The sequence below is a fragment of the Ranitomeya variabilis genome, chromosome 4, assembly GCF_051348905.1.
Source record: "Ranitomeya variabilis isolate aRanVar5 chromosome 4, aRanVar5.hap1, whole genome shotgun sequence".
NCBI lineage: Eukaryota > Metazoa > Chordata > Amphibia > Anura > Dendrobatidae > Ranitomeya > Ranitomeya variabilis.
This window is the reverse complement of record NC_135235.1, coordinates 111962392-111988468: the sequence shown is the minus strand read 5'-3', so window position 1 is coordinate 111988468 and position 26077 is coordinate 111962392. Positions and strand designations below refer to the sequence as shown.

At 47.1% G+C, this 26077-nt stretch overlaps 1 protein-coding gene across 3 annotated transcripts; it reads left to right on the top strand.

The window, feature by feature from the left end:
* Positions 1–125: 125 nt before the first annotated feature.
* On the top strand, positions 126–25593 carry ANAPC16 (anaphase promoting complex subunit 16). 3 transcript variants are annotated; one of them, XM_077259132.1, is made up of 4 exons: positions 126–279; positions 17745–17896; positions 19960–20034; positions 25112–25593. In XM_077259132.1, exons 1-4 carry the CDS (start codon positions 161–163, stop codon positions 25246–25248), a joined length of 483 nt encoding a protein of 160 aa, XP_077115247.1. In that variant the 5' UTR covers positions 126–160; the 3' UTR covers positions 25249–25593. The 3 variants fall into 3 exon arrangements, with proteins under 3 accessions (XP_077115247.1, XP_077115248.1, XP_077115249.1); XM_077259133.1 differs by having other exon boundaries at positions 127–279; positions 25127–25593; XM_077259134.1 differs by having other exon boundaries at positions 277–896; positions 25127–25593.
* The last annotated feature ends 484 nt before the right edge of the window (positions 25594–26077 follow it).

The window sequence follows — 26077 nt, the reverse complement described above, 5'->3', positions numbered from 1 at the left end:
GTCGCCATGTTTGTTACTGGAAGGGACTCTACTAATAAGGCCCTTGGGAATTTTCGGGACTTGAATGCTACATATTTCGTTTTATTTTATATTGTTACTCATGTATTTGTCATGTATTTGTTTACTTGCTCTGCGCGCAGAGGAACAGAAGTTAAACAAAATGTCGAGGACTGACTTCTGCCCGTCTCAAATATGGCGGCGTGAGCGTCCAACTAGTGACGTCATCGTCCGCACTGGTAAACTACGGTACAAGGGCTGGATCAGCAGAGCGGCTGTAAGGTGAGGACATACACTGGGCTAAGAGCTGGGGCATAGCTGCCGCCTGTCAGTGGTGTATAGGGGCACTACAAATCCCAGGCTGCAAAATCAAAGCTATTGAGAGCTGTAGACCACCACTCCTGTCATGTGATTTCTCGGTGTCTCTTGTACCATGGGCCTGGGGTTACCTTTTATTAGAAATGCTGATAGCTACACCTGTAAGACCCCAGGGTGCAGTGATGGGTTATAATCAGGCTCTTCAAGACCCTCTAGGGTGCAGTTTTGGCTGATAACTAGGCTCTGTAAGACCTCCAGGGTGCAGTGGTGGGTTCTAATCAGGCTCTGCAAGACCCCCTAGGGTGCGGTGGTGGTTGATAACTAGGCTCTGTAAGACCCCCCCAGGATGCGATAGTGGCTGATAATCAGGCTCTGAAGGACCCCCTAGGGTGCGGCGGTGGCTGCTGGTGCTCACCATACTTCAGTCATTGTCTGTGGGACAGGTGGGCACCATACCCCTCTGTACCCAGCTATCTGTGGTAGTATATCATACACTGTCACAGTCCATTTTGTCGGGTCGTTCCTCCAAGCCCCATTCTGAGGAGTGGTGGGGATGCCAGTGATCGGACCCTAGACAATAAGTGAGTTTTCATTGATCCCATAGACGGCTTCAGTTTACCCCACAGCAATGTACAAATCAAGCCCCGGCCCCCAGTTCTGTGTGGTTTGTATTTAGCGTCCAGTAAACCTGCATTTATAGAAAAGATCCTTGTATGTTATAAAGTGATGGCGCTTCAGAAGAACAGGATTGGTGATGTCTGGGACTTTTAATGATCCTGAGAATGAAAGGGGGTCTGTGAGAGTGGTATTTGTTTCACCAATTAAATGCTAAAAAAAAAATAAAAATCTGTGCAATTTTGGTATGGCGATTATTACTCTGAGGCTACGGTCACAGGACCGTAGACTCATTGGAGAGAATCGGGCCAATTCTGCAAATGACACTGCACAAACTCTTCAGAGTGTGATCCAAGTGACAGCAGAGTATGATCCCATTCTTTCAGCTGAGATAATTGGAGCACACTGAGGAGAAGATGGAGAACACCATTTTTCCATGTTCTCCATTGTGTGATTGCGTGGAAATTGGACTGCACTCATAGACTTATATGGGTGAGTGGATCCGATTCAAAATGGGATTGCAGCATGCTGTGATGTTTTTTCACTGGCAGTTTGTCAGTGAAAAAAAAAATATTGTGCATCAGCACTGTCCCATAAAATAACATTTGTCCGAGTGTCATCCGACAAAACATTTGTGACCCGGACAGTCATGTTATGAGGTCATTTATGCAGCAGATTGAAAAGGGTAAAACTGAAACCCAAAAAGCAAAAGTGGAATTTTATTTTTTCTCCAGCACTTGGTGTTTATTTCACATTTTTTAGCACATTGCATGGTAAAATGAAAGTTTTGAATTCAACAATCACCTGATCGGGAAGCTGTTAAACGCATGACGTTGTATTTAAGTTGCTTATAATTAGGGATGGACGGTCCCATGGATGCTCTGGTCCATCGTGTTTAGCTAAATTTTATAAAAATAAAAAGATGTTTGGCTCCCGAACCCCATTCATCTGACTGGGGTGCCCAAACATCTGGCGGTTCCCATGCTATCATCTGTGTCATAGTGTGAGAAACATCGGCCTTGACCGGCGGTAACTTTATCGCAGCCACTTCAATGTACTTTAGTTTGTCTTGTGCTAAATCCTTCTTTTTCCACAGATTATACCACAAATCTAATTCTGCAGAATAGGGTTGAGCGAAACGGATCGGACATTTTCAAAAGTCGCCGACTTTCAGCAAAGTCGGGTTTCATGAAACCCGACCCGATCCCACTGTGGGATCGGCCATGCGTTCGGCGATCTTCGCGCCAAAGTCGCGTTTCATATGACGCTTTCCCCGCCATTTTTTTCAGCCAATGAAGGAGTGTGGGCAGCGTGATGACAGGTTCCGGCTTGCTTTGTGCGGCGTCACAGGGGGTAAAACCGCCATCTTAACGTTTGGGATATAGCGATTTGCACAGTGAAACACAAACTTTGCAGGGACGGAGGGGAGAGAGAGAGAATTAAATAAAATAAATACCCATTGACCTGCATTGGGTTTCGGTTGGCCCCCGACTTTTCACAATAATCGGCCGATTTCACACGATCCGACTTTCGAGAAAGTCGGGTTTCACGAGACCCGACTAGATCCTAAAAAAGCAAAAGTCACTCAACCCTACTGCAGAGATATCACCCAACCCATAAAACTCCATGAAAGACTTTACATTTTTTTCCAAATCTTTTGAAGCCATTTTTAGCATGTATGAAGGATGAAGATAGGATAAGGCAAAAGCAGGTGTATTTTCGTGTGAGAGTCTTAACATTCAAAGATAAAGTTAGGGAGTAAAGATAAGGGATAATCCTCGACCGTCTCCAGTATTCAATCGCAGTCTCAGATGGTGGATTACTACTGTGTATATGCTTTTGAGCAATTCGTGGTACAGATAACTCAACCCCGACTTTTTCCACGATATCATGTGATTTATTTATTTATTTATTTATTTATTTTATTCATCAGTAACATGCTCAATTTCTTGTTGATCCTTCTTGATGACATCAAGGATTTCGGCAATATGTTTCCTCACCACAATCAAGTCCATATTTTTACCTTGTAGAACGTTCACAACGAGTTCCAAAATCGCAGAGTATTTTGCAATCATAACTAAACCTACGATGAAAATTGGTTTAGTAACTGCACAGTGCAATTGATAGGCAGATTTTCTTGTAGCATAGTTTCCTTCGACCGAGAGTTGTTCTAGTGCATTTGACGAGTTTATGGAGGCTTTCTGAAAATTTTCTCGTGCTCTTGTATTTCTCACCATCTGGTCTCACAGAGTCTTGATAGATTGGGAACCAAATTCCTGCAGGCTGGCGACTCACGAAAGAAGGATATTGTATCCTTAACCGTTGCAATTGTGTTTCTTATTTCTGGTAGTTTGCTAGCATCATTGACCACAAGATTTAGTTTGTGCAGTGAAACGCAGCTCCGTAATGCATCCCAGCAAAATCAATGGCTTTTGCTGAAATGCGTTCATATACAGCCCCCCCATAGGGCTCCCATCTCATATACAGCCCCCCATAGGGCTCCCCTATCATATACAGTTCCCCATAGGGCTCCTCTATCATATACAGGCTCCCATATCATATACAGCCCTCCCCATAGGGCTCCCATATCATATACAGCCCCCCCATAGGGCTCCCATCTCATATACAGCCCCCCATTGGGCTCCCATCTCATATACAGCCCCCCATAGGGCTCCCATATCGTATACAGCCCTCCATGGGGCTCCCATATCGTATACAGCCCTCCATGGGGCTCCCATATTGTATACAGCTCCCCATAGGGCTCCCCTATCATATACAGGCTCCCATATCATATACAGCCCTCCCCATAGGGCTCCCATCTCATATACAGCCCCCCCATAGGGCTCCCATCTCATATACAGCCCCCCATTGGGCTCCCATCTAATATACAGCCCCCCATAGGGCTCCCATATCATATACAGCCCTCCATGGGGCTCCCATATCGTATACAGCTCCCCATAGGGCTCCCATCTTATATACAGCTCCCCATAGGGCCCCCATCTCATACAGCCCCCATAGGGCTCCCATATCATATAGGGCTCCCATCTCATATACAGCTCCCCATAGGGCTCCCATCTCATATACAGCCCCCCCCCCATAGGGCTCCCATCTCATATACAGCCCCCCCCCATAGGGCTCCCATCTCATATACAGCCCCCCCCATAGGGCTCCCATATCATATACAGCCCCCCATAGGGCTCCCATCTCATATACAGCCCCCCCCCATAGGGCTCCCATCTCATATACAGCTCCCCATAGGGCTCCCATCTCATATACAGCTCCCCATAGGGCTCCCATCTCATATACAGCTCCCCATAGGGCTTCCATCTCATATACAGCTCCCCATAGGGCTCCCATCTCATATACAGCTCCCATCTCACATACAGTTACAGTACAGACCAAAAGTTTGGACACACCTTCTCATTTAAAGATTTTTCTGTATTTTCATGACTATGAAAATTGTACATTCACACTGAAGGCATCAAAACTATGGATTAACATATGTGGAATTATGTACTTAACAAAAAAAGTGTGAAACAACTGAAATGATGTCTTATATTCTAGGTTCTTCAAAGTAGCCACCTTTTGCTTTGATGACTGCTTTGCACACTCTTGGCATTCTCTTGATGAGCTTCACGAGGTAGTCAACGGGAATGGTCTTCCAGCAATCTTGAAGGAGTTCCCAGAGATGCTTAGCATTGTTGGCCCTTTTGCCTTCACTCTGTGGTCCAGCTCACCCCAAACCATCTAGATTGGGTTCAGGTCTGGTGACTGTGGAGGCCAGATCATCTGGCGTAGCACCCCATCACTCTCCTTCTTGGTCAAATAGCCTTCACACAGCCTGGAGGTGTGTTTGGGGTCATTGTCCTGTTGAAAAATAAATGATGGTCCAACTAAATGCAAACCGGATGGAATAGCATGCCGCTGTAAGATGCTGTGGTAGCCATGCTGGTTCAGTATGCCTTCAATTTTCAATAAATTCCCAACAGTGTCACCTGCAAAGCACCATCACACCTCCTCCTCCATGCTTCACGGTGGGAACCAGGCATGTAGAGTCCATTCGTTCACCTTTTCTGCGTCGCACAAAGACACGGTGGTTGGAACCAAAGATCTCACATTTGGACTCATCAGACCAAAGCACAGATTTCCACTGGTCTAATGTCCATTCCTTGTGTTCTTTAGCCCAAACAAGTCTCTTCTGCTTGTTGCCTGTCCTTAGCAGTGGTTTCCTAGCAGCTATTTTGCCATGAAGGCCTGCTGCTCAAAATCTCCTCTTAAAGGGAACCTGTCACCCCCAAAATCGATGGTGAGGTAAGCTCACCGTCATCAGGGGCTTATCTACAGCATTCTGTAATGCTGTAGATAAGCGCCCGATGTTACCTGAAAGAGGAGAAAAAGAGGTTATAATATACTCACCCAGGGGCGGTCCCGCTGCGGTCCGGTCAAATGGGTGTCTCGGGTCCGCTCCGGCTCCTCCCATCTTTATTCCATGACGTCCTCTTCTAGTCTCCGCGCTTCGGCGCAGGCGTACTTTGTCTGCCCTGTTGAGGGCAGAGCAAAGTACTGTAGTGCGCAGGCGCCCGGCCTCTCTGACCTTACCGGTGCCTGCGCACTGCAGTACTTTGCTCTGCCCTCAACAGGGCAGACAAAGTACCCCTGCGCCGAAGCCGCGGTGCGGAGACCAGAAGAGGACGTCATGGAATGAAGATGGGAGGCGCTGTACCGGACCTGAGACGCCCATCGGAGCGGGACCGCCCCGGGTGAGTATAATCTAACGTCTTTTTCTCCTCTTTCAGGTAACATCGGCAGCTTATCTACAGCATTACAGAATGCTGTAGATAAGCCCCTGATGCCGGTGAGCTTACCTCACCATCGATTTTGGGGGTGACAGGTTCGCTTTAACAGTTGTTATAGAGATGTGTCTGCTGCTAGAACTCTGTGTGGCATTGACCTGGTCTCTAATCTGAGCTGCTGTTAACCTGCGATTTCTGAGGCTGGTGACTCGGATAAACTTATCCTCAGAAGCAGAGGTGACTCTTGGTCTTCCTTTCCTGGGGCGGTCCTCATGTGAGCCAGTTTCTTTGTAGCGCTTGATGGTTTTTGCCACTGCACTTGGGGACACTTTCAAAGTTTTCCCAATTTTTCAGACTGATTGACCTTCACTTTTTAAAGTAATGATGGCCACTTGTTTTTCTTTACTTAGCTGCTTTTTTCTTGCCATAATACAAATTCTAACAGTCTATTCAGTAGGACTATCAGCTGTGTATCCACCAGACTTCTGCACAACACAACTGATGGTCCCAACCCCATTTATAAGGCAAGAAATCCCACTTATTAAACCTGACAGGGCACACCTGTGAAGTGAAAACCATTCCTTGTGACTAGCTCTTGAAGCTCATCAAGAGAATGCCAAGAGTGTGCAAAGCAGTCATCAAAGCAAAAGGTGGCTACTTTGAAGAACCTAGAATGTAAGACATATTTTCACGTGTTTCACACTTTTGTTTTGTATATAATTCCACATGTGTTAATTCATAGTTTTGATGCCTTCAGTATGAATGTACAATTTTCATAGTCATGAAAATACAGAAAAATCTTTAAATGAGAATGTGTGTCCAAACTTTTGGTCTGTACTGTATGTCCATATATATTTGGACAGAGACAACATTTTTCTAATTTTGGTTATAGACATTACCACAATGAATTTTAAACAAAACAATTCAGATGCAGTTGAAGTTCAGACTTTCAGCTTTCATTTGAGGGTATCCACATTAAAATTGGATGACGGGTTTAGGAGTTTCAGCTCCTTAAAGGGAACCTGTCACCCCGTTTTTTCCGTATGAGATAAAAATACTGTTAAAGGGCCACTGTCACCCCCTCCACCCGTTATAAACTAAAAGAGCCACCTTGTGCAGCAGTAATGCTGCAGTCTAACAAGGTGGCTCTTTTAGTTTTTGATTCCGTTATTCCCTCAATAAAGCGTTTTAAAATTTGCCCTAACTACCTGTCTGCAGACCTGGAGGCGGTCCGAAGCCTCCTCTGTGAATCTCCCAACGGCCGTCACTCTTCTCTTCTGGGGATGTGGTCGCCGCCCCCTGAGCGCTGTTTCTTCTTAAATCCGGTGCCTGCGCTGTGCGTGCCTGCCTGGGACAGGCGCAGTCTTCATTGTCCGTCATGGGTCAGATGCAGGGTGCCTGACTGTGCCTGTGCGGGCAGTGCGGCCACCCTGTTGCTGAATCCCCGCCCCGCACTGTGTTATTCATTATGCACAGTGCGGGGCTGGGGTTCCTGGGCATGCGCACTGCGCTGTTCAGACGCTCCCCCGGTCCCCCGCCTTCCAGCGTTGCCGTAATATACAGGTTTCCTTGCCAGCGTTTGGAATGAAGCAGCCGCAAATAACGCTGGAAGGCGGGGGAGCGTCTGAGCTGGGGGAGCGTCTGAACAGCGCAGTGCGCATGCCCAGGAACCCCAGCCCCGCACTGTGCATAATGAATAACAAAGTGCGGGGATTCAGCAACAGGGTGGCCGCACTGCCCGCACAGGCGCAGTCAGGCACCCTGCATCTGACCCATGACGGACAATGAAGACTGCGCCTGTCCCAGGCAGGCACGCACAGCGCAGGCACCGGATTTAAGAAGAAACAGCGCTCAGGGGGCGGCGACCACATCCCCAGAAGAGAAGAGTGACGGCCGTTGGGAGATTCACAGAGGAGGCTTCGGACCGCCTCCAGGTCTGCAGACAGGTAGTTAGGGCAAATTTTAAAACGCTTTATTGAGGGAATAACGGAATCAAAAACTAAAAGAGCCACCTTGTTAGACTGCAGCATTACTGCTGCACAAGGTGGCTCTTTTAGTTTATAACGGGTGGAGGGGGTGACAGTGGCCCTTTAAATAGGGCCTGAGCTGTGCATTGCAATAGTGTATTTTGTGGACCCCGATTCCCCACCTATGCTGCCGAAATACGTTACCAAAGTAGTCGTTTTCGCCTGTCAATCAGGCTGGTCAGGTCAGATGGGCGTGGTGTCTTCCCCCAGATCTTGCTTAGTTTTTCGTTGGTGGCGTAGTGGTGTGCGCATGCCCAAGGTCCCGAATCCACTGCACAGGGGAGTGAAAACAGCGCAATGTGCGCTATTTCATTGGTGATCGGTGGGGGCGGCCATCTTCCTTTGGCCGCGCGTGCGCAGAAGCGGCGCTCTGCTGGCCGCGGCTTCAGGAAAATGGCCGCGGGATGCCGCGCGTGCGCAGATGGAGATCGCGGCGGCCATTTTCCTGAAGCCGAGATGCGAACTCTGAAATGAGCGCATCGCCGACCCCCGTCATGTGATCGGAGGTCAGCGATGCGTCGGCATAGCAACCAGAGGTCTCCTTGAGACCTCTATGGTTACTGATGCCAGTTTGCTGTGAGCGCCACCTTGTGGTCGGCTCTCATAGCAAGCCTGTAATTCAGCTACATAGGAGCGATCTGATGATCGTTGCTATGTAGCAGAGCCGATCAGGCTATGCCAGCTTCTAGCCTCCCATGGAGGCTATTGAAGCATGGCAAAAGTAATTAAAAAAAAATAAAAAAAAAAGTTTTAAAAAAAATATGAAAAAAATATAAACGTTTAAATCACCCCCCCTTCGCCCCATTCAAAATAAAACAATAAAAAAAATCAAAGATACACATATTTGGTATCGCCGCGTTCAGAATCGCCCGATCTATCTATAAAAAAAAAAGATTAACCTGATTGCTAAACAGCCTAACGAAAAAAATTCGAAACGCCAGAATTGCGTTTTTTTGGTCGCCGCAACATTGCATTAAAATGTAATAACGGGCGATCAAAAGAATGTATCTACACCAAAATGGTATAATTGAAAATGCCAGCTCTGCGCTCAAAAAATAGGCCCTCACCTGACCCCAGATCACGAAAAATGGAGGCGCTACGGGTATTGGAAAATTGCGCAATTTTTTTAAAACATTTTTTAGCAAAGTTTGGAAAATTTTTACCACTTAAATAAAACGTAACCTAGACATGTTTGGGGTCTATGAACTCGTAATGACCTGGAGAACCATAATAACAGGTCAGTTTTAGCATTTAGTGAACCTAGCAAAAAAGCCAAACAAAAAACAAGTGTGGGATTGCAGTTTTTTTGCAACTTCACCGCACTTGGAATTTTTTCCCCGTTTTCTAGTACACAACATGCTAAAACCAATGATGTCGTTCAAAAGTGCAACTTGTCCCGCAAAAAATAAGCCCTAACATGGCCATATTGACGGAAAAATAAAAAAGTTATGGCTCTGGGAAGGAGGGGGGCGAAAAATGAGAACTCAAAAATGGAAAAGGGCAAGGTCGTGAAGGGGTTAATAAATTCCTGGGTTGCTTTGGCTTTATGTTTTGGGTCATTGTCCATCTGTAGTATGAAACGACGACCAATCAGTTTGGCTGCATTTGGCTGGATCTGAGCACACAGTGTGGCTCTGAATACCTCAGAATTCATTCTGTCCTGTGTCACATCATCAATAAACACTAGTGACCCAGTGCCACTGGCAGCCATGCATGCCCAAGCCATCACACTGCCTCCGCCGTGTTTTACAGATGATGTGGTATGCTTTGGATCATGAGCTGTACCACGCCTTCGCCATACTTTTCTCTTTCCATCATTCTGGTAGAGGTTGATCCTGGTTTCATCTGTCCAAAGAATGTTCTTCCAGAACTGTTCTGGCTTTTTTAGATGTTTTTTTAGCAAAGTTCAGTCTAGCCTTTATATTCTTGATGCTTATGAGTGGCTTGCACCGTGCAGTGAACCCTCTGTATTTACTGTCATGCAGTCTTCTCTTTATGGTAGATTTGGATATTGATACACCGACCTCCTGGAGAGTGCTGTTCACTTGGTTGGCTGTTGTGAAGGGGTTTCTCTTCACAATGGAGATTATTCTGCGATCATCCAACACTGTTGTCTTCCGTGGGCGCCCAGGTCTTTTTCCATTGATGAGTTCACCAGTGCTTTCTTTCTTTCTCAGGATGTACCAAACTGTAGATTTTGCCACTCCTAATATTGTAGCAATTTCTCGGATGGTTTTTTTCTGTTTTCGCAGCTTAAGGATGGCTTGTTTCACCTGCATGGAGATCTCCTTTGACCGCATGTTTACTTCACAGCAAAACCTTCCAAATGCAAGCACCACACCTCAAATCAACTCCAGGCCTTTTATCTGCTTAATTCAGAATGACATAACGAAGGGATTGCCCACACCTGTCCATGAAATAGCCTCGGAGTCAATTGTCCAATTAGTTTTGGTCCCTTTAAAAACAGGGTGGCACATGTTAAGGAGCTGAAACTCCTAAACCCTTCATCCAATTTTAATGTGGATACCCTCAAATGAAAGCTGAAAGTCTGAACTTCAACTGCATCTGAATTGTTTTGTTTAAAATTCATTGTGGTAATGTCTATAACCAAAATTAGAAAAATGTTGTCTCTGTCCAAATATATATGGACGTAACTGTACAGCCCCAATAGGGCTCCCATGTCATATACAGCCCCCCATAGGGCTCCCATGTCATATACAGCTCCCCATAGGGCTCCCATGTCATATACAGCTCCCCATAGGGCTCCCATGTCATATACAGCCCCCCATAGGGCTCCCATATCATATACAGCCCCCCATAGGGCTCCCATGTCATATACAGCCCCCCATAGGGCTCCCATGTCATATACAGCTCCCCATCGGGCTCCCATCTCATATACAGCTCCCCATCGGGCTCCCATCTCATATACAGCTCCCCATAGGGCTCCCATATCATATACAGCTCCCCATAGTGCTCCCATCTCATATACAGCTCCCCATAGGGCTCCCATGTCATATACAGCTCCCCATAGGGCTCCCATGTCATATACAGCCCCCCATAGGGCTCCCATATCATATACAGCCCCCCATAGGGCTCCCATGTCATATACAGCCCCCCATAGGGCTCCCATGTCATATACAGCTCCCCATCGGGCTCCCATCTCATATACAGCTCCCCATAGGGCTCCCATATCATATACAGCTCCCCATAGTGCTCCCATCTCATATACAGCTCCCCATAGGGCTCCCATGTCATATACAGCTCCCCATCGGGCTCCCATCTCATATACAGCTCCCCATAGGGCTCCCATATCATATACAGCTCCCCATAGTGCTCCCATCTCATATACAGCTCCCCATCGGGCTCCCATCTCATATACAGCTCCCCATAGGGCTCCCATATCATATACAGCTCCCCATAGTGCTCCCATCTCATATACAGCTCCCCATCGGGCTCCCATATCATATACAGCTCCCCATAGGGCTCCCATATCATATACAGCTCCCCATAGTGCTCCCATCTCATATACAGCTCCCCATCGGGCTCCCATCTCATATACAGCTCCCCATAGGGCTCCCATATCATATACAGCTCCCCATAGTGCTCCCATCTCATATACAGCTCCCCATCGGGCTCCCATCTCATATACAGCTCCCCATAGGGCTCCCATATCATATACAGCTCCCCATAGGGCTCCCATATCATATACAGCTCCCCATAGGGCTCCCATGTCATATACAGCCCCCCATAGGGCTCCCATATCATATACAGCCCCCCATCAGGCTCCCAGTCCCACATCATATACAACAGCTCCCCACATTCTCTCCCATCAGGTCACTGTCTGATTTTACAAGTATTTAAAAAAAAATGTTGCTTTATCTTCTCTCCTCCTAGCAGCTCCAGCACTCTCCCCAGCTTGTGTGCCAGCACTGCACTGCGGGACTCGGGGCACTCCGTGATAATGTCATCACTGACTCCAGTCCCCGCCGTGCTGATCCGCAGAGCGTCCGGCAGACACTGAGGCCGGGAATAAGGGCTCCTACTCACTTGCGAGCAACTCGGATGAGTCTCGCATGTTAAAACCCGTCTCTGCTGCCGGCACTCAGATCAGAGCGTGCGGCCGCATAGGAATACATGCAGCCGCACGCTCCGCTCCTCTGTGCCAGGTGCAGTGCTGGGTATTGCCGTGCGAGACTCATCCGAGTCTAGCGCAAGTGAGTATGAGCCCTAAAGCTCCTACTAGCGGCTGCAGGTTCCCTCCGCTCCGCCGATGCGTCGTGTCGCCCTGCCCTCTGCTTACCGCCGGCCCTGCCTGAGGCAACCGTTACCTACTCAGACAGGTGGCGGTCAGTGGCCTCATCATGATAGCTGCCCGCCCCTCGGTGGGTGCGCCCATGCAGCAAAGACTAAACAGACTTTTATTTTCCCAATAATGCCAAAATGCAGTGGGGGTGTGCCACTTATACGCCATATTCCAAGTGCAGTGACGCCCCCAGTGCACTTTTAGCTTGATTTGCATATGGCGTCTCTGCTACATTTCTCATGACTGACACTTCTGATCTGTACAATAGAGCGATCTGTTTAATTGGGCGACTATTGCCTGCATGGTCATACCATTACTTCCATGTGTAAATGTACTGATCTCCCTTAGAAGGCTGGCATGGTGACCGTTTTTGCTCTTATTTTATTCCTGTTGCTTCACTGAATATTCAGTTTGTTTGTTTCTTTAGTTCTCCATATGATTCCAGAGATATGGGGTGTATTACTTAATGCTAATTTTGGGGTTTTTCACAGTGCGCAGTGCGATGTGCACACAATGTTAATGAATGGGAAATACAAAAACGCTGTGCACATGCTGGTGAGTTTACTATGAAAAGCCGTGTCGGAATGTGATTGAAATCCAATTACCATAGATGAAATGCTCATTTTATTATCAGGCAGGGATACACCTATTCTCTAAAAGCTTATTAAAGTACATGGTGTATTGAATTATGTTTCCATTGTGAAATCTGGTGGCAGGCACCGTTTTATGTATGCAGTATCTATGCTGAACGATGAGTCCCCATGTATACAGACTACCCAAACCTGATGTAGACTGATCCTGTCATCCGGGGTTCATCTGCCTCCTCTTCTACAGGCTGTACATGAGTTGGAGAACATACTGTATATTCATATGTCTTTAACCTCTTCCTGACTGAAGTTGTTTTGTTTGTTTTTTGTTTGTTTTTTTTCATTATAACGGCAAGCAGAGATCTTGAAAATTGAGGGATTGATACGGAAAGTGTATTCAAAGATGAATCATGTTTTATAAGGTATATTGCGAACTGCAAGAAAAGACACATGATAAATGGACACATCCAATAATTATTTTATTGACCAACAAGCTACCCTATAAACAAAATGTCCATTAAACTGACATTGAGACACATGGTCATCGCATACTGTGGTCACCCATCCAACACAAAGGGTTATTAGCAAAATCATAATGTTTTCTGCATATATAGACTAAATCTGCTCTGATTTGCAGATTTCACCCTCCATGTCCCCCCATGGTTCTCTGTACCATCTGTTACCACTGGTTCTATCCTCCAGTATTTCTACTGCTATCATGAAGCTTGTTCAGATACACCTAATGACCCTGTGCAATAAAACATCTGACAGCAGGGTTGGGCACACTTCAGGGATGCTGAAGATCTCACTGATACCAGCTGCCTTTGTACCCAATGACCCTGCCTAACTGATGTGAAACAGACGCACTCATGACCCTGTCTAATAAAACATCCCCCAGTCCCTTATTGCACTGAGAGCCACCTTGTAGCCCAGCTCAGCTATTCTGTGCTCTGATATGCAATGAAGATCCCCATGAACCACCAATTTAATGTGGCCTTTTTAAATAGTAATAAATATTGATCTAATATTCATCGCAGCAAAGACATTCACAGCTATCAATGGTCACCTAATCCATAAAATACAAATTGCCTGTGTTCAGGTTGCTCTATATATCAGGCAAGCAGAAGCAGGGGCCTGCAGCACTGAGAAGAAGCAGGGTGCTTCCAGAGAATGTAATTTGCAGTGAATCTGTCAGTAGGACCAACCTTCCTAAGCTTTCTATATGGACATTGTCATAAGAAGTGGAATAAAATAATTCCTTGATATCTGATGTCGTATTTCAGAAAAATCCACATTTTTCTTTATGTAAATTGTCTGTTAAGATCTACAGGCTGGACACAGATCTGAATGAGAATCTGCCTCCAGAGATTATTATAAGTGAAAGGAAGCATTGGCAGCGCAAGACATGTAATAAAGATTATTATAAAAAAATAAAGATTATTATATTATGTAATGACTGACAGTCTGCTCTCCTGATCTACATGTCTCACACTGGTAACAACCCCTTTCATTTATAATAATCTCTGGAGGCAGATTCTTAGGGAGATCCGTGTCCGGCCCATAGCCTGTAACAGCTCATTTACATATAAGAAAAATGTGGATTTCTCTGGAACAAGACATCAGATTACAGATATAACGGCATTAATTCATTCAGCTTTATATGATGGATATGTTGGCTTAGGAAGCTTGATCCTACTGACTAATGCCCTTTAAGTCTTGTGCACATGGCTGAATTATTGGTCTGAGTGCGATCCTACAAAACCTTGGATGGCTCTCGGAGCAATCTTATTCTATGGGGCCGTGCACGTGTCTGATTTTTTTTTCAAGGAAAAATCTGCAGCATGCCCGAATTGGATCTGATTATCGTATTGCACTCGGCCATTCAAGTCACTGAGTCAGTGGAAACCATCAGACTGCACTCAGATTACATGTGAGTGCAGTCTGACTTTCATGGACTGAGAGAATGGAGAAAGTGGAGACATTTTTATTTTCTCCGCATCCCAGAGAATCGGATCACACTATGCTCGCTCTCTGATTGGCCCTGTGACGTATAGGACGCTCATCCTGCTGTGTGAAGCTGGATGCATCGAGGAGCAGAAGGAGATAAAAACACAAAGATGTAAGAAATAAACATGTTGGCCTTGTACAGTAATAACAGTATTCATGCGTTATGCTTTGTTTAAAAAAATATTGTCATTTGTGAATAACTCTGTAAGTTAAAAATGGTCTATTCAATAACCATAATAATTTACAGTTTCCTTTGTTACAGAATCGCAATGTATCTGTAAGAAACCTGTGCTGTGCTGTGGCATCTGAAAGGGAACCTGTCACCACGTTTTTGGAAGATGGGATAAAAATAGCGTTAAATAGGGGCAGAGGTGGGCGTTACATTAGTGTGTTTGTTATGCGTTTATTACCCACCTATGCTGCCGAAATACCTTTGCAAAGTCTCCGTTTTCGCCTGTCAATCAGGCTGGTCTGGTCAAAAGGGCGTGTTGTCTTCCCCCAGATTTTGCGTAGTTTTCCGTTGGTGGCGTAGTGGTGTGCGCATGCCCAAGGTCCCGAATCCTCTGCCAGGGGATTTAAAAGAGCGCGCTGTTCGTTATTTCATTGGTGATCGGTGGGCGCGGCCATCTTCCTTTGGCCGCGCGTGCGCAGAAGCAGCGCTCTGCTGGCCGCGGCTTCAGGAAAATGGCCGCGGGATGCCGCGCATGCGCAGATGGATATCGTGGCGGCCATTTTCCTGAAGCCGCGGCCAGCAGAGCGCCGCTTCTGCGCACGCGCGGCCAAAGGAAGATGGCCGTGCCCACCGATCACCAATGAAATAACGAACAGCGCGCTCTTTTAAATCCCCTGGCAGAGGATTCTGGACCTTGGGCATGCGCACACCACTACGCCACCAACGGAAAACTACGCCAAATCTGGGGGAAGACAACACGCCCTTTTGACCAGACCAGCGTGATTGACAGGCGAAAACGACTACTTTGGTAACGTATTTCGGCAGCATAGGTGGGGAATCGGGGTCCACAAACTACACTATTGTAATGCTCAGCTCAGGCCCTATTTAACAGTATTTTTATCTCATACCGAAAAAACGGGGTGACAGGTTCCCTTGAAGCTCATCCAACTTCAGAGTCAAATCGCAGCATGTTGTGATTTCTTTCACAGTCAGATTCTGTCATCTGCACTCCCTCATTCAATAGCATGGGTCAGTGACCTCTCTGATAAAAAGTCAGAAAACACTCGTCCAATCTGTACACTCGTGTGCACAAGCCCTTAATATCCCTAAATCTCAGAAAGTATAATCAATAAGCAGATACATGAACTCAAAAATACAAAGTGACAAGTGTGAGATGCCACATATCAGCGCCATTCTAAGAGCATGCAAAGAACTAATCAAAACAATACCCAAAAGAAGATAAGTACCAATGGTCAGGAGGGTAGATGGGATGGGTGCCATGGTGTGTCCTCGCCATGCCCCTCGCCATGTCCTCATCGTGTCCTCGCTGTGTGCTCACCATGCCCCTTGCCGTGTCTTCGTTGTGTGCTCGCTGTGCTCCTCGGCATGTCCTTGCTGTGTTCTCATTTTGTGCTCGCAGTGCCCCTCGCCGTGTCCTCACCATGCTCCTCGCTGTGTGCTCATCGTGTCCTCGCCATGCCCCTCGCCGTGTCCTCATTGTGCCCCACGCCGTGTCCACGCTGTGCTCCTCGGCATGTCCTCGTTGTGTCCTCATCGTGTCCTCGCTGTGTGCTCGCAGTGCCCCTCACCGTGTCCTCGCCATGCTCCTCGCTGTGTGCTTGCAGTGCCCCTCGCCATGCTCCTCGCTGTGTGCTCGCAGTACCCCTTGCCGTGTCCTCGCTGTGTGCTCGCAGTGCCCCTCGCTATGCTCCTCGCTGTGTGCTTGCTGTGCTCCTCAGCATGTCCTCGCTGTGTCCTCATCGTGTGCTCGCAGTGCTCCTCACCGTGTCCTCGCCATGCTCCTCGCTGTGTGCTTGCAGTACCCCTCGCCGTGTCCTCGCCATGCTCCTCGCTGTGTGCTTGCAGTACCCCTTGCCGGGTCCTCGCTGTGTGCTCGCAGTACCCCTTGCCGTGTCCTCACTGTGTGCTCGCAGTGTCCCTCGCCGTGCCCTCTCAATGCTCCTCGCTGTGTGCTCACAGTGCCCTCACCATGCTCCTCGCTGTGTGTTTGCAGTGCCCTCTCACCGTGTCCTCGCCATGCTCCTCGCTGTGTGCTCGCAGTACCCCTTGCCGTGTCCTCGCTGTGTGCTCGCAGTGCCCCTCGCCATGCTCCTTGCTGTGTGCTCGCTGTGCTCCTCGGCATGACCTCGCTGTGTCCTCATCGTGTCCTCGCTGTGTGCTCTCAGTGCCCCTCACCGTGTCCTCGCCATGCTCCTCGCTGTGTGCTTGCAGTGCCCCTCGCCATGCTCCTCGCTGTGTGCTCGCCGTGCCCCTCGCCGCGTCCTCATCGTGTCCTCGCCGCGTCCTCATCGTGTCCTCGCCGTGCCCCTCGGCATGTCCTCATAGTGACCCTCATCGTGTCCTCGCCATGCTCCTCGCTGTGTGCTCACAGTGCCCCTCGCCATGTCCTCTTTGTGTCCTCGCCATGCTCCACGCTGTGTGCTCGCCGTGCCCCTCTTCGCGTCCTCATCGTGTCCTCGCCGTGCCCCTCGGCATGTCCTCATCGTGTCCTTGCTGTGTGCTCGCAGTGACCCTCATCGTGTCCTCGCCATGCTCCTCGCTGTGTGCTCACAGTGCCCCTCGCCATGTCCTCATTGTGTCCTCGCCATGCTCCACGCTGTGTGCTCGCCGTGCCCCTCGCCGCGTCCTCATCGTGTCCTCGCCGTGCCCCTCGGCATGTCCTCGCCAGGCTCCTTGGTTCCTCACTGTGGGGAGTTTATTGCACGTGTTGTATATGGGGCAGCTTGTTTCTATGTACTTACTACTGGAGGTGCCCTGTTATCTTGTGTCTTTTCTTGTCCGTATTCTCACATCCATTCCTAGCTTTCTTTATACAGTGTCATAATCAGATCTTGTACACACATAAGCATCAATCACACGACTTACAACAGAACACATTTAACTCTTTATATGCTTTTCTCTCAGACCCTCAGGCATGGCCGCCTCTTCTTCATCTTCCTCAGCCGGTGGTGTGAGTGGCAGCTCTGTTACAGGATCTGGGTTTAGTGTTTCAGATTTGGCGCCACCGAGAAAAGCACTTTTCACTTGTCCAAAAGCAGCCGGGGAGATGCTTGAAGGTAAACTACGCTTGCAAAATATAGTTCTCTGATTGTTTTGTAGGGTTTTAATATGTTTTGTTTTAAGTAATGGCACCAACCACTGATATCTTTAGCACCGTACCGATTCCCTGCTCTCCTGAGAGGGCTGTCATTAAAGGGGTATTCCCATCTCCAAGGTCCTATCCCAATATGTAGTAGATGTAATGATAATATAAGCAAATACCTCCAATTAGAAATGTAGTATAGTTCTTCTGATTCGCTATACCCCTTAGGTAATAGAATTATGGAAACTACAATTATGGAAAACTATATACGACCGGGTTATTGGGAAAACCAGACAGGGTAAGGTAGAGGAAGTAAAACAGAGTGCAATTGGCCTGCTCACCACTAGAGGGCACTATTGACTTTCATAGAAATATCTTAGACTCCCTAGGGAAGAGAAACATAGGCGGCAGATCAGCGCATTCTCTAAACAGTGAACTTTGCTAAATGACACAGAGGATGTCTCCCTTTATCGGTTATAGTAAACTACTTGGACAACCACCTTCTTAACTACTATGTTCCTCAGTGGAGACTAAAAATACCAGCTACTCGCGTTCCAGCGATGCCTGTGCTGGGTCTCCCGGAGCTCGCGTAATACTGTTATGCCACGGAAGCACTGCAGCCAATCAGCGGCCACTAATGGGCTGTAGTTCTCAAACTTCCTTTGAACATTGAAAGCTTGTCCTAAGCAAGTGAGAGAAGCAGTCCATTAGTGGCCGCTGATTGGCTGCAGTGCTTCCATGGCAGAGCAATATTACGTGAGCGACAGAGACCCAGCACAGACCTCACGGGAACAGCAGCGGAGCAGGAGGCATCTGGTATCTTTATTTTACACCCCGGAATATAATATTTAAGAAGGGTTTGTCCGAGTCTTGAAAAGCCCTTTTAAGAGTAATTTATTTCCAAATAACATGGAGACGAGCTTTATTTCTGAACAAAGAGCGACAGATACTCGTTCAGTGCATTCAGCATTCTAAAATGTCTGTGGGGTTGAGGAAAATGTAGAAAAAACCACGATCCTTTGGTGAAGCTCCCAGCAGATCTTGATCCCAGTAGACCAATGGGAGACACAGATCCGAGTACGGAGGAGCGACGCTTTCCGGCAGGTGACAATCATTTATTTTGTTTCTCACCTCTCTGGGCCACTGCTGAGGGGCCCCCCACAAAGGACATATTCTTATTCGATATCATGTAAAGGAACGAAGCACCCATGTGTGCCATGCCTCAGTACATTGTTGGCTATACACCTTACAAAGCACAGACCACATGTTTTGTCATCATGTGCCGCCTAGTCTCATCTGGCTTCTCTGAATAGGTGAGATATGAGAAGTCGGCACATGACCGCAACAGTGGAAATTGGACGCATGCGGTGATGTGAGCGCTCCCTCACTCAGGGCATACAGTCTGCAGTCACATAGCCATAACTTGCTGATCGTGGGAGCCTCCACTGGTCCTGAGAACGAGGATGTGAGGTGCCACATCACAGTGGAGAAATAGCCTTTCATGTGCTCCTCCGCTTCATTCATTGTCTATGGTACTGGTGGAGGTTGCCGAGTGCTCTACTCTGTATTTCCAGTAGTCCTATAGATGATGAATGGAGCAAAGTCGGGGGGGCACGTGCTACCTCTGCTCCGTTCTGATGTCAGAGGCACTACTCCATACGCGGTGCGGTCCGGCCTTGTGATGCTGCTGGAGGCGAGACTGTTAGTGATTTGTGGGGTGTACTTAGAAGGTGCAGGGCAGTCCACTAATTAGCTTTATTATTGGTCTTTAAGCTGGAGCCCTGTGACTGTAGGCGTGATACTAATTACCAAAGTCCCTCATGGATGATAGGAGTGATAGTGGCCACTGATCAGTATATTGCACTTTGACCATCTCCCTCATATAGTTTTGGGTGGTGTTTTTGCATACTGCAGAGTATTTGTTTATAATGTCCTTTTATCTGTAGTTATAAGGATATTTGATCCCATTTCCTGTGATTTCCTTGTATCTGTAGTACAGTGTATTTGTAGCTTTGTGATTTTCCCTCTTGTCTGCAGATGGCTCAGAGCGATTCCTATGTGAATCTGTGTTCAGTTATCAGGTGGCATCAACCCTGAAGCAGGTAAAACATGGTAAGTAATGAGTGCAAGTCACATCTGTGTATGCATGGCTCCCCATTCCCTGTCCTTGTATGCATGGCTCCCCCTTCCCTGTCCTTGTATGCATGGCTCCCCCTTCCCCGTCCTTGTATGTATGGCTCCCCCTTCCCCGTCCTTGTACGCATGGCTCCCCCTTCCCTGTCCTAGTATGCATGGCTTTCCCTTACCCGTCCTTTTATGCATGGCTTCCCCTTCCCCGTCCTTGTATGCATAGTTTCCCCTTCCCCGTCCTTGTATGCATGGCTCCCCGTCCCGTCCTTGTATGCATGGCTCCTCACCCCCTATCCTTGTATACATGGTTCCTATAAAAAAAAAAAAACATCCTTCTTAATTTCCTTGCGCGCCCTCGCTAGATCTCGTTCCGGCGCCAGCAGCTCTTTCGGCCGAACGATCATGTGTCCCCACTCATTATGGTAATGAATATTCACTCCACGCCTACGGGAGTGGAGAGGGGTGAATATTCATTACCATAATGAGCCGGACCACGTGATCGCTCTGCCGGAAGAGCTGCTGGCGCCGGAACGAGATGCAGCGCAGGAAAGGCGAGTAGGATGTGCGCTGGAAGCTGGCGACTGTAACTGTGCGTGCAATAAGAGAAATGAATATCCACTGCCAGCACAGGGAATGTTCTTTTCTCTTTAGCAGCGGGCACACGCTTTATCCGCAGCCGCCGGCTCCTGCCTCTGTGACCCGCTGCTCCGCCACCGTCTTTCTGGGACAATGACTCGCATGTAAGCTGAAGGGGGCGTTTTCAGCACAAACAAATGTGCTGGAAAACTCTGCTTATACACGAGTATATACGGTAAATGCTTTCTGACAAATGCACTAGAAGTATAGAGCTTATTGCTGGGGACTCCAGTAAGGAGACACCATGTCAGCATCTTATTTTCTAGGGGCTCTTCTACCAAATAAAATAATAAGTGAAACGCGTTTTAGGAAGGACAATCCATTTATCTCTTCCCTGTATAATTTTAGCCGTATAGCTCCACTTTTTAATATCTATTCGGTTAGAAGCCCGTAACTGGGCATGTGCAGACACCTCTCCACTAATGAAGAGAACTGCATTTCCCTTGTTTTCTGGATTGCTGGGGGCCGCTGCTCTCCCACCCCCCACAATCACACAAGTATTCTAACCACTTAGATTTCTTATCTCTTCTCTGAATCTGTGATAACTTGTAGTTAGGTGGCGGGCTGGGACCCCTACTAATCACTAGAGGGGTTGTGTCTCTAATGCCCATCTTCTTGTGCATGTAGACTTCCTCAGAGAGCAGCCACCTCCCTGGTCTGCTGAGGGTCCATATATCACTGCTAGAGACCATGAGCTGACATATCACTGGTCACAAAAGAAGAGACCGAAATCAATTCTAGTTATTCTACTCCTTATATTTTTTCTTCCCTTGAGGGCAGTCATTTTAGCACCTATCCCAATGGCGACACTTAGATGGGAGTAGAGAAGACCTCGTCTCCCGACATTCACTTGTAGAGCTTTGTTCTTTGATTCCTGGGGCTATAAGGATGTAAGTTGTGCATTTACAGGGCTCTGTAACCTCTGATCAGAGTAAGGCGACTCCCACGATAGTTATCACCAGAAGATAGATAGATAATGGGGAAAACATCCATCTACAGATAGTATTTTGTAGGGGTTTTTCTTATATTTTGTCTTTTCTGCTGCTGGTGCCATACCTTGATTTACTGATCACAGGTAGACTCTCTGATGACAGGTGGTACCTATTCACTATAGATGATGCATGCAATGTACAGGAGCTGAGAGCTACACGTAACGCCTCAGCGGTTTATAGGTGGATCGTATTGCCAGAGATACAACCTTACTGAGATTTTGAGCTTAAAATCTGCAAAACAGAGAGATTCTAGCATTTGCATTAAAATCAGCACGGTGAGATATGGGGGCAAATCTATTAAACTCTCATTTTTAGACAGTGTAAACTTAAATTTGATGCAAGACTGTTTATTTTATCAGTGACTCGTGTTGTGTGATACATTTGGCTCTTTAGACAGTCCAGTCTACAATTACACCACCTACTGTGTTTCTACGAAAATAAGACCGGGTCTTATAATATTTTTTGCTCCGCAAGATTCCTTATTGCTTACTTTTGTTTTTTTTTTTCCCCATGAACAACAATCCACATATATTCTTGAATAGAAAACATTTATTCAAGTATAATCATGTCATCACACACTGCACGTACACGTGTACACGCACACACTGCACGTGTACACGCACACACTGCACGTGTAGACGCACACACTGCACGTACACCTGTACACTCACACACTGCACGTACACGTGTACACGCACACACTGCACGTGTACACGCACACACTACACGTGTAGACGCACACGCTGCACGTACACCTGTACACTCACACACTGCGTGTACACGCACACACTGCACGTGTACACGCACACACTGCACGTACACCTGTACACTCACACACTGCACGTACACGTGTACACGCACACACTGCACGCACACACTGCACGTGTACACGCACACACTACACGTGTAGACGCACACGCTGCACGTACACCTGTACACTCACACACTGCACGTACACGTGTACACGCACACACTGCACGTGTACACGCACACACTACACGTGTACACGCACACACTACACGTGTACACGCACCACACTACACGTGTAGACGCACACACTGCACGTACACGTGTACACGCACCACACTGCACTCACTGCACGTACATGTGTACACGCGCACACTGCACATACCAGCCCATCTCCTCTTCAGTTGCTGTACACTCCTGCAGTTAAAGGACCTTTGGTGAAATCTTGGTCACAAAAGCAGTCTTAGGCCTCTTTCACACTTGCGTCGTTTGGCATCCGTCGCAATTCGTCGTTTCGGGAAAAAAACGGATCCTGCAAATGTGCTCGCAGGATGCGTTTTTTTCCCATAGACTTGTATTAGCGACGGATCGCAACGGATGGCCACATGTCGCGTCCGTCGTGCAACAGATCCGTCGTGTTTTGGCGGACCGTCGGCACGAAAAAACGTTCAAGTGAACGTTGTTTTGTCTGTCCAGAAACTCCGCCCCCTCCTCCCCGGACTTTAGAATGGGCAGCGGATGCGTTGAAAAACTGCATCCGCTGCCCACGTCATGCAGAAATTTCACAACGTACGTCGGCCCGACGCTTAGCGACGGACCTGTACCGACGCAAATGTGAAAGAAGCCTTAACCTCAGAATAGAAATGCTGAAGGCCCCTAAGAGAGTGGGGTTCCTGAGAAATTGCCCAGTTTCCCCCCCTAACGCCGGCCATGCATACCTCTGTAGTTCCTCTAGACCATGATGTCACCTAAGGTCCTCAAGCAATTTTAACCTCAGGATAGAAATGCTGGGGGCCCCTAAGGCCAGGATCACACATACGCAAGAGACGACCGAGTCTTGCAGGTGAAAACCCTCCTCTGGCGCCAGCAATCCAGAGCGGAGCGTTGCAGCTCCATGAATTGCTATGCGGCTGCACGCTCCGCTCCGGAGTGCCGGCGCCAGAGCTGGGTTTTCACCTGCGAGACTCGGCCGTATCTCGCGTATGTGTGATCCCGACCTAAGAGTGGGGGCCCTGGGCAATTGACTGGTTTGCTCACCCAGCATCACCCACCCACAAAAGGAAAACGCACCAGTCCTGACTATAACTAGGGTTTATTTTTAGGGTAGGCCTTTTATTTCTTGTATACTCCAAAAATTCAGTAAAATCATGCTATGGCTTATTTTAGAGATAGATCCTATCTTTGGGGAAGCACTGTATTAATTGGTATTGCGCCACAAATTTGAGCCAAAATGTTTTTTCAAATCTAAAATCGAGTTGTGCCTATATTTTGCAATTTTATTTTTTTTCCTCAAAGCTTTTATATCATAATTCTGGCGTGGAAGTTTTGATGAATCAAACCCTTTACTTTTATTTTTGAGACATTTTATGCAAAGTTAAAACAGTAATTTACAGCTAAAGGTACCTTCACACTAAACGACTTTGCAACGATAACGATAGCGATCCGTGACGTTGCAGCGTCCTGGATAGCGATATCGTTGTGTTTGACACGCAGCAGCGATCTGGATCCCGCTGTGATATCGCTGGTCGTTGCTGAAAGTTCAGAACTTTATTTGGTCATCAGATCGGCGTGTATCGTCGTGTTTGAAAGCAAAAGCAACGATGCCAGCAATGTTTTACAATGGTAACCAGGGTAAATATCGGGTTACTAAGCGCAGGGCCGCGCTTAGTAACCCGATATTTACCCTAGTTACCATTGTAAAAGTAAAAAAAAAAACACTACATACTCACCTTCTGATGTCCGTCAGGTCCCTGGCCGTCTGCTTCCCGCACTGACTGTGAGCGCCGGCCGGCCGTAAAGCACAGCACAGCGGTGACGTCACCGCTGTGCTCTGCTTTTACTTTACGGCCGGCCAGAGCTCACAGTTAGTGCGGGAAGCGGACGGCCAGGGACCTGACGGACATCAGAAGGTGAGTATGTAGTGGGGTTTTTTTACATTTACAATGGTAACCAGGGTAAACATCGGGTTACTAAGCGCGGCCCTGCGCTTAGTAACCCAATGTTTACCCTGGTTACCCGGGGACTTCGGCATCGTTGGTCGCTGGAGAGCTGTCTGTGTGACAGCTCTCCAGTGACCACACAGCGACGCTGCAGCGATCGGCATCGTTGTCGATATCGCTGCAGCGTCGCTTAATGTGACGGTACCTTAAGCCATTCATATTGGAAGGTTCTACAAACTATCCACCTTCTTAATGATGTTAACTGCTCTTGACCGGAGTCAAATGTCACATGCATTCCCACCGTCTCCTCTAGAGAGTCCATGTAGACCCTTCTAACTTTTTTTAATTGCTCAGTTTGTCCCCAGCTTATGAACATCTAGATCACGTCACTATGTGTACACAGATAAAATGTTTCCATGGACGGCTGTGATTGCTGACGATCCTCCTCAGGGATGACCTGAAGTCCTAGAGCAACCTTGAAAGACAGAATATGATCCTGTTCTAATTGCAGTAACATTTGTTTAGGTCTAATCTTTTCAGATCAACAAGTGTCCCGAATGGAGAAGTTGGCTGGATTAGTGGAGGAACTGGAGGCCGATGAGTGGAGATACACACCAATCGAACAGCTCCTGGGCTTTACACCTTCTTCAGGGGGAAAGTGACCTACAGACCACGGTCACCCAAGTCTGACAATTCAAACAAGTTAAACTCTATGGTTTTTGGATGCAGCATTACTAAAAGGGCTTAATATTATGTATCGTGTCCAGTTGTTCTTGAAAACAGTAATATATTACATTGCAGCCTTTTGGAAACTGTAGAGTCTAGAAATAGACACTTGTTGAACACTTCCACGATTTGTACCTAGGCTTTGAAGGAACAGGGAAGAATGTTTACAGATTTCAATACATTAACAACCTATTTTTTATGTGCAATATAGTGCTGCATTTTTGCTTGTTTTTTATTTTTACGTTATTTTCTAAAATTAAAATGAGTAATGGATAACTTTTTATTTCTGTCTTCATTATGAGTAACATTTGGAACAATTTAATGTTAGTAGGAAAAAACTAAACTAATTAGAAAGCCGGTGACCAAGCATAGCCGTATTTATTGACTTCATTAATGTGTGACGATAACTTTAATTATACATGTATGATTCTTAATACCATTAATGCTGTAGATGTTTTTTTTTTCATCCACTTTCCAAAACTCTCATCTACACCAATAGTTTGTGTGACTTTCACCTATTAGGCTTAACAATTTTTATTAAGAGAAAAATATGTTATAATATAAAGTGCTCAGCGTAAATGAGTACATCCCCTTTTGAAAAGTGAGATTTGATTCCATATCGAACATGTTTTAAACCAATAATCTGAGAGTAAGGTTAATATAACTTTCTTTACAAAATGTTCAGTTTCACGCAAATTAGTTGATTCAAAAATGAATACACCCCACATGAAAAACTACTGCACCTAGTATTTTGGATGACCTGCG